Source organism: Cupressus sempervirens, chromosome 5, assembly GCF_028749045.1.
Source record: "Cupressus sempervirens isolate cs-2001-9-10 chromosome 5, ASM2874904v1, whole genome shotgun sequence".
Lineage (NCBI taxonomy): Eukaryota > Viridiplantae > Streptophyta > Pinopsida > Cupressales > Cupressaceae > Cupressus > Cupressus sempervirens.
In genome coordinates, this window is record NC_143122.1 from 909,473,687 (window position 1) to 909,482,636 (window position 8,950).

The 8,950-nt window shown below is 37.6% G+C and overlaps 1 protein-coding gene across 1 annotated transcript; it reads right to left on the bottom strand.

The window, feature by feature from the left end:
* Positions 1 to 356: 356 nt before the first annotated feature.
* LOC149558873 (Double Clp-N motif-containing P-loop nucleoside triphosphate hydrolases superfamily protein) lies at positions 357 to 6,872 on the bottom strand. The gene is made up of 3 exons (XM_089832888.1): positions 4,487 to 6,872; positions 2,738 to 3,056; positions 357 to 2,566 (listed from the first exon to the last, which is right to left on the bottom strand). The coding sequence occupies exons 1-3, from the start codon at positions 5,758 to 5,760 to the stop codon at positions 485 to 487; spliced, it is 3,675 nt and encodes a 1,224-aa protein (XP_089689014.1). The 5' UTR covers positions 5,761 to 6,872; the 3' UTR covers positions 357 to 484.
* Between the last annotated feature and the right edge of the window lie 2,078 nt (positions 6,873 to 8,950).

Genomic DNA, 8,950 nt, shown 5'->3' on the forward strand with positions numbered 1-8,950 from the left:
ATACAAAACTGAATTAAGCCACGGAATCAACTTAAGTGAAAAAGACAAAACCCAATCCAAACAAAAACTTAAATATCAACATGCCCTTCTTATATAGCTCACCTTAAACAATATGCGAAATAGAAGAGAGCAGGAAATCACAACAATATATTGCTATTAATAAATGGCGAACTTCTCTTGGATATAGAAAGGAAAGAGCGCCAAATGAACCCACAAAGGCTCTGGATTCAGTAATAAGGGTAAAAGGAATGCAGAATTGAAACTATTATACACTCTAAGTAATGTTTTACAGATCTAGTTAGATTTTAACCTGAAATAACCTAACGTACAATGTAGTTGCCTAGCTTTGCCTCGAATTTAAACAGAAATGTTATGCCGCCATTATATAAAAAAATGAATAAATATGAGAGAGCCCCCAATTTTATCAGGTTTTTCAAAGCATTCTTGATATAAGCAAACTTTTCATTGAGAATGGCAGCATGATTTAAATAGCACCTGCATTTTGGCAAGTTTTAGTTCGTCTGTTTACTGAGATTTTTCTAGGGAGACAAGCTGCAGGTGGTTTTTCTCCAGAAAAACAATCCTTCTCAATGAATAGTTTTATAACTGTATCAGCTGAAATGGTGCATGATGTGCGTACTTCCATCAAACTGCATTCTAGCACCTGTTCAATCCAATTCTCAAACATGTTCATTCCATCAGAATTGAACCAAACAGAAGCAAGGATCTGCTCCAGAGCTTTTGCATCAATCTCCATTAACCCTTCAGCTCCAATTATACTGAAGAACTTTGAACTAATAGTCTCAACAATTTTATCTGCAAGACTTTCAAAATCATAAGGCTTAAAAACTACTCTCTCATCCACTAAATCAGAAAACTCCTTGAAATGTTCGCTGGTAGACTTAAGTCCCTGCTCTACTGTCAGGTCACTAGATCCTTGGCATGCTTCAGTAGGCCCTTGACTAACAGAAAAGTCTGCTTCATCATTCTCCTCTACAGAGAGGTTCAAGTCCAAGCATACCAAAGGTTCTTTGCTTGTCTTCTTGAGATTCTCTCTACAGTCATTTTGAGCTGGTTCAGTTTTCATCCAGTCAGCTTTCCGTTTGCCTCTCAAACTCAAGCCTAAAGGCAAGCGTTCATTATTCTTATTTTTTGACTCTTGAGAGGAATTAGTAACATAAACTCTCTTACATTTGCTGATTAGAACTTCAAAACGAGCACTGTCAACCAAAAGCTGCATTGGCCATCCAGAAGCTGTTGCTAGTTTTTCTTCAGAGAAACGTACATCTTGCTTTGCTGACTCCTGGTCTTTCTCTGTCCTTGAACTTGTCATGATGAAAATTACATTACCAACACTAACTTCTCTTCCATGTGAATCCGACAACCTACCTTTCTCCATTGCCTGAATCAAGCTGCAATGAATCAAAGAATCAGCTTGATCTACATCTTCCAAAAGAACAACAGAGAATGGATTCCGCCTAACTGCTTCAGCAATCATATCTAGAGCTGTCTTTCCCCGAAAGTTTACAGCATATCCATCATGCTCATGTGGGCCTTGATTCCAACTTGAAGACATCACGGCATCATGTGAGCTTAATTTCATGCAAAAAACATTTTTTTCACTCCCAAATATAAGCTCAGAGAGAGCTGCAGCCATCTTCCGTTTTCCCACTTGATCAGGTCCCATGAAAAGCAACCATATATCTCCTTTAAGACCCATACCACGACGCTTGTTTCCTGATCTGCATTGCATAACTGCATTTGTCACAGAAACAACGGCCTCATTCTGCCACCCAACCTTTTCATCAAGACCCTTGTAAACTCTCTTGAATGCATCTGCATCTACCTGTTGATTTAACCCAAAATCTTTACTACTTTTCTGATCAAACAAAGACCTTGTTGCTCCAGGTGGACGTGCATCAGTTGATGGAGTTGACACTTTGGTAGAAAGTTTCCAAGGTAAATTAAAGTTAGATGGTAGACAACCTGGCAAGTCGTTTAGACGTTCTTTGTGGGATAGTTCCGAAGAGTTCCTTTCACCTATGGTGCTTATGTTGCAAGTAGGTGATAAAAGTGAACTAGACCTTCCTAGTGCAAGATCTGTCATAACCGAGGCAGGCTGAGGTGTAGATGAAAGACAGGATCGTTGCAAGCTAATTGAGGGGTCACATGAGGAACCTCCAAGACCAACCTGGAGGATTTTGGAATGATCTTTCGTGAAAGGAGCTCTAGAAACGCCCTCAATTACTGTCCCATTAGTTTGTGTCAAAATTGGCACGACACACTTCGACTGAGAAGGTGGATACCATAAAGAGTCGAGTGGCATAGAAAACATCCTGTTGCCTCTACTTGGATCTTGAATACGTGATTTTTCAACAGTACAATCAATTTGTCTTTTTTCATTTGCATCCATTGCTTGAGCGGCTGTCCTAAATGATTCCTGTTGCCCAACTGATATAACTGGTCGCAGTATATGAAAATGAGGATGTAAAGAGCGACATGTATCACTCCATTTCTTTTGTATTTCATCCAGTTTTTTATTCCACAATAGCTCCTGATCTGTTGCCTGCAGTGCAAATAAGGGAACATCAATTTCACCTTGAAGTGATAACAATAAATCATATCAAAAGTTTCTTCTTAGAAGGTCACAGTGTAATTATGGAACCAGGATGCGTGTCATTTTTACCCTGTTGTGCATACAAACATGAAATAGTACCATGTCATTTGAAAAACTCACCTGCAACATATCTGGTCCTTTGACACTGGTAGGTTTTTTTGCAATTTGAAGCCAAGAAGGCAGCGCATGTGATGTCTGATCTTCTGATATGGACTGTGGAGATGCAGAAAGCACACTAGCCTTCTTCTCCTCCTCCACACTAGCCTTCTTCTCCTCCTCCATTTTGCAGAGTTCTTGTTCATAGTTAGCCATACACTGGGAGCAGCAATGAATTTTTTGCTTCATGTCATTACTTTCTCCAGACTTCTTTGCTGGGGATATCATTGCTGGAAATGACTTAAGGGGAATAAATGAATCCATTGAATTGCTAACAACATATCTGTACAGTGATTGAATAATTCATTAGAGATGAAAAATGCAACTCTTAAAAGAAAATGAATGAATGCAGACTGCTTTTTCATTTGCCTATCCAGTCGTTATGCAGGGAATTATCAAAAGCAGATGAAAAGTTTTGCAACAATCAAAAAGCAACTACAATGATATTTTTGAATCATCACAGGAAGATCAAAAGTTTTTCTTGTCCATTCAATATGGAGAGAATTATCACAAGCAGATCAAAAATTTTGCAACAACCACAAGGCCACTAAAACGATATGTTTGAATCTTCTTCAGACAATTGTGAATTAGACAGGAAAAACAAGCGAGATAGGTTATGCACAAGTTAGCAGTTTGACTCCTAATTAGTATAAATCAGTAAGTATGTGAACGTTGGATATTTTATATTATTAGGATTCCAACAACAATAATAACTCTGCTGACAATAATAGCCTGCATGATATATTTTCAAATTAATTATTTTAAAAAGATACTAGACACCTACCAATCTATTTTTATGTATCAAGTTATTAAAAAGAATCTGGAGGGGGAGGATAACGGGCACCCTTAAAACTCATCAGAGATGCAGATCACTGGACAGTTCTCTCAAACAGTGCAGTATGGGTGGCCGTTGATTAAATAGAAGTTAGTCTGTCAAGAGCATCACTAAAATATAAAGAATTATATTTCTAAATCACCTACTTACAGGAATGGTGAAAGAAAAGAAATAAACCTAGTCACATCTTTATCCCTAATGGATCAGATATGCATATCGATTCACAATTTGTGCACATTTCGTGCATCTTTTCCCTGTAAGCTTTAAGCCCCTATGAAAAGCCTAAGGGGAAAACTCAAACCACTGGACAGTTTTAAAGAACATACACTCTCATATTAAGGTAACATGTTGGCTAGACCTTAAATCCCTTAACAAATAGAACGAGGTTACGAGCTAACAATCCAGATTCATAAACTGAACATACAACTGATATCAAATAGATCAATTAGATTGCTGAGCATAAATATCAAAATGTCTGGCCAGAAGAATTTTTTTTAAGCAACCAGCAAATACTTACAAATCCCGTCATCGCCTAAGACCTCGGCCAATAAAACAAATATTCGCACAGGAACTGTGCCACAAACTAATCCTCTGGTCAATTTCAGACGTTCACAGACAAGATGACTCAGAAACATACCTCATAAATATATACAAAGGACATGAATGGGAAAGGGTCGCCATAGGGTTTCGGCTCTTTGGAATCAGAAAACGGAGTATTAAGTAAAAATCAAACGAGTGATGATGATGACCCCAAAATCCAAGAGAAATGATGCATCTGGTTTATCTCAAAACACAGCTATGTACTATGCTTTGTAGGCAAACATATATCTCATGCTAACACATGCCACGAGCTAAAGAACAAAGGAACAGGAGATCACCTCGGAAACAATCCTGAAGAAGGCCTAGGAGCCATAGGGACAGGTTGAATCTCCCAGTCACTCTCCATTGAGGGATGATGTACTTGACATCGAAGATATGTTTCACACGTTGCAATTCCAATGAGCCATATTCGACCAGACGCTTTATTCCGAGCTAACAACTGCCCCAATTTAGACACAACTTGCTGCACTGAAGACGAGACCCCCACCCCTATTGATGTCCCTCCAGCCTTTGGCTGTTGTACAAGCCACCTTAAATCACCCACGTTAAGAATCACACCACCATTCAAATGGCTATCTACTACTCGGTCCAATTCCTTGAGCTTCATATCAATCTGGTCTTTATCCTTATTTCCAGAACAGAATGATGATATCTCCGTTTCAAGGATCTGCACGCCTCGAAGCTGCTCAGGAGTCTCGCCCTTTTCTATTCTCCGCGCAAGTTCTCTCATTACAGCTTCAGGTTCCATCTCCCCTACTAGAATTGGATTCCTCTTCTTGACTCTTACTAATATCTCCATTACTTTCCTAATCTCCTCGTTTCTACTGCTAGAAAAATCAGCGGAACCTATTGTTGTCTGTAACCGGTGGCTAATGTAGGGATTTCTTTGTGGAATTGGGCGAGAGCTTACTTCATCGAAGTTTCTACTGATTGCCTCAAAATGCTGATTTCTGCCCAAGTTTCCCAAAATTGAAGGTGCGCTGCCCAATCTGAAGCCCACGCGATCCATGGCGCCCGATGAAAGGGAGATCGATGAATGAGAACTTGCTATATTGATGGATTGTTCAATAGTTGCCTTTACAGCAGGGCTGGCAAAACTAGCCTCCTTCATCACCCTGCTGACACTGGGATCATCAAGTATTGATACAACAAGTTGTTCCAATTCTACCTTAACTGCCAAGAGAGGCTGCTGCTGCTGCTCGGGACATCCTCTCCTCTGATGTGCCTGGGCTCGCTTGAGGGCGGCCATGAGAGCATTCGAAATTGGGGGCTCGCTACCAGGCACAAGGCCTTGTGCTGCCGGCAATCGGTCCAGAGCCACACTAAAACAAAGTTCCAGTGCCCGGCATTGAAGGGGATGAGTTGAATTAGGATGAGATCGAATGCATGCTTGACGGAGATGACTAGTAGGCGCTGCCAGAAGCGCTGCGGCAACATGAAGAGGAGTGGTCTGCCCATGTCCTCGGCGGCAAGCTTCAGCTATTGCATGATTCAATATACTTGCCGCCTCTGGGGTTAATGTCTGCTGCACTGTACTCAGTCCCGCTCGCATTATTGCCTAAGAAAACCCCAGAAAAGCTTCTTGATTAGAAAAAACAATTACAAAAGTGTCTTCCAAAAATCTCCTCGGGCTGATCCAGTGTTCATTAAGCACGCAATTTCTCAATTGAAGGATCCGAAGCCTTTGATTTCTGCAATCCGCGTTAAACTTGCTCCAAAATATTCTCTCTCTGGTAGCGCTCTGGACCATCCTGCTAGGGTTTTGTACATTTCCTCTATATTATCTCTGCCCATTTTCACAATATTGTCCATCCCTGCAAAACTCCAAAATCTCCTTCATACCACAAAACCCGAGCCTTCCCTTATCAAATGCTAGGGAATTATTTCTTACAAGACTACCCAATTAACACAAATACCTTTTATCCCGCTTGTTCCACGCAGTCAAATTGGCAAAAACCTCTATCATATCGGCTCCATGGTCTCTTCCACCAAAGAGCTAAATTTAGCCGACTTACTGTATAGTCGCCACCAAATTCTTCTCTTCTAACAAACTTATTCTTTTCAAATTTAAAGCCTCCTATCCCCCAGTTTTTTCCACCAATTTAGCCAAAATCCAGAGTCTCAAAGCCCGATTCTCCCTAAAGAATCCCAACTTAAGCCGAGTTTCTCACACGCCCATGTCTGATATTCTCAACTATGGATCGCTTGCCTTAATTGGGCAATCATATTTCCTTTTTGGTTGCCAAAATTTTCTTAAAGCTAAACCACCCACAAAAACTTTCACTTACAAATTAGCACACGGCACGTCAAATTCATCCCAACAGACATCTCGAAATTCAGCTCTTTCACCAGCTTTCAATGCTCAAGAACACAAATTATCACCCGATTTTTAACTTCTCAAAATATTTTCCCCTATAAATCCCCCCTGCAAGTTACCCTGCGCGATCTTTTTAAGTGTTTTTTTGACCTTTCTGAGCATTAAAGCCTTTTTGGCTGACTTGACCAACCATTGACTATGCCTTTCAACACGCTTTTCAGATTTTTTCCTTCCCCAATTCACACCTTATTTCAGGTGATTACACACCCAATTGATCTTCAAACCCCAAGGCAGCTCGAAATCTCATGAATTATCAGGCCCTGAAAAGCATGAAATCCATTCAGTTTGTCTTCTGCAAATCGAGAGCCTTAAAAAACACACTGAAAAAAAACTGTACATGTCCATCTACGAAACCGTATCTGTATGTATTCATTCTTGCGTATTAACTCAGCTTGAGACATGCGTACGGCATACGCAAATATCGGGCTTTGAAAAGAAAATTAGTTTCTTTATTTTTTATTAGTTAATTGGAATTTGCACATTCCTTCCTTGTTTTTGTAAAACTAAAAAACAAATGTCTAAAAGTGTGGGCTGCTATCCAAGTGTGCTGAATGTCGCTCTAAAGTGAATTTTGAATCTCCTTATAATGTTTGGAAGGGAGCATAGAAAAGAGGGGCAAGGGAATCCTTGTCCTCGCTGAAATTGATAGGGAATGACTTTGATTGTATGGTAGTCCCCACTCACATTGCTTACATGTTTTTCAATGCAATTTGGAGCAACTTAGGAGAATGGTGGGTTGTTCACTATTCTTTAATGAGTGCCTCACTAGAGACATTTTTTTATATTATAATAATAATAAGGAATTGAATGTATTTTCTTTAATAGATTAGGAGATTTTTTTTAAAATTTGAGAAAATAAATTATGAGTAAATCTTAGGTACTTCTTTGATTAAGAGTCAAGAATTGAGGGTTATCTATTCTACCAAATGTAGGCTAGTGCTTAATCTCAAAATTTACAAAACCAAAACCAAATGATTTAGACTTAGACATCTATAAGCTATTAGTTCATTTAGATATGAAAAATATGAATATTTAAAAAATAAGATTAAAGACATTTTAATATAGTCGTAACATCGAATTAAAGGAATTTGTCCAAACACTAATATAAAATATTTGTTAGTTTTCATAAAATATAATAATAATAATAATCAAGATATTAATTTGACTAAAAATGGAGTTAGGGTTCAATAGTCTTTATCTTACATTAATGTCTTTTGAATTGTAATAGTAAAAATGGTTTATTCGTGTTTTTATAAGATTGTGTTTCATTTTGATTAGAACATTTCAAATATTTGATATACATACTAATATATTTTTATATGAACTTGGTTTAAGACATTAAATCTTTAATCTTGTATCACTCTTATAAAAAAATATTTTTTATTTGTTAATATTGTTCATTGATTCCTTTGGACTAAATTTGTGGGTGCAACCTTAAGTCACTTGCACTATCGTAGATAAGAACCCTAAACTTTATAAATTAAAATTTAATTGCATTGGCTCCTACCAAGTAGATATTATGAGCCAGCCTAGTGCATCTTACGTTGATTTATGTACTTGGTATTCGTAAAACATGTTAGAGTATATACTAAAGGAGTTTTCATAGAGTGTTATGAGAACATTATAACAACATTGTGGGAAGAATGTATCAACACACATCACCTAATGCCTATTTTATTCTTGCTTACTATCTTAAATGCATCCCCTATATTTGTAAAGTTATTATATTAAGGGTTTGACCAAAATGTAACCCTTGTAATTCAAAACAAATTCTAAATCTATTTGTAAACACCACAAAAATCATTCTTATGACTAATCGGTTTATTTAGGCGCCTAAGTTATATGCATATCTACAATTTAGTAATAGTTATGGCACCATAATGAATGGATTCCAAAATAAAGCACAATGAAATAAATATAAAATTTAAAGCTAACTATATTGAAAGAATAAATAATTTTATTTCCACATCTATTTGAGCATGAATTTGATGTAGAGCATCATTGAAACCCCAAATCAACCATAGAGTTTCAATCTTCAATTCATCATAATCAACTTATTAGAGGCATAATCAGATGACAACCAATAAGTACAACACATCATTTAACCCAATTGCCTCTAAGATTCCTAAAACATATAGGATCCAATCTTTAAAACATTAAAAACCTTATACATTCAATGCTTTCTTGGACTTCATCTTGTTACATCTTAGCATCTCCTATTGTAACCCATATACGTCTATTACCTCTCATTTGACTATCATATTCCCTTCAATTCCCTTTACTTATTCTTCAAATGAATACCATACATTTTATTTTAATAGGTAACTAGTAAATATTAACTCTTATTTCTCTACAGACCTGTTAT

What these genes read in the sequence shown, in the direction of transcription:
- LOC149558873 (XM_089832888.1), bottom strand. Translation starts at nt 5,760, where the DNA reads ATGCGAGCGGGACTGAGTACAGTGCAGCAGACATTAACCCCAGAGGCG. An exon ending in TCTTCAGGATTGTTTCCGAG is followed by an intron (nt 3,057 to 4,486) that starts GTGATCTCCTGT and finishes ATCACTGTACAG; the next exon opens with ATATGTTGTTAGCAATTCAA. An exon ending in AAGGACCAGATATGTTGCAG is followed by an intron (nt 2,567 to 2,737) that starts GTGAGTTTTTCA and finishes TTTGCACTGCAG; the next exon opens with GCAACAGATCAGGAGCTATT.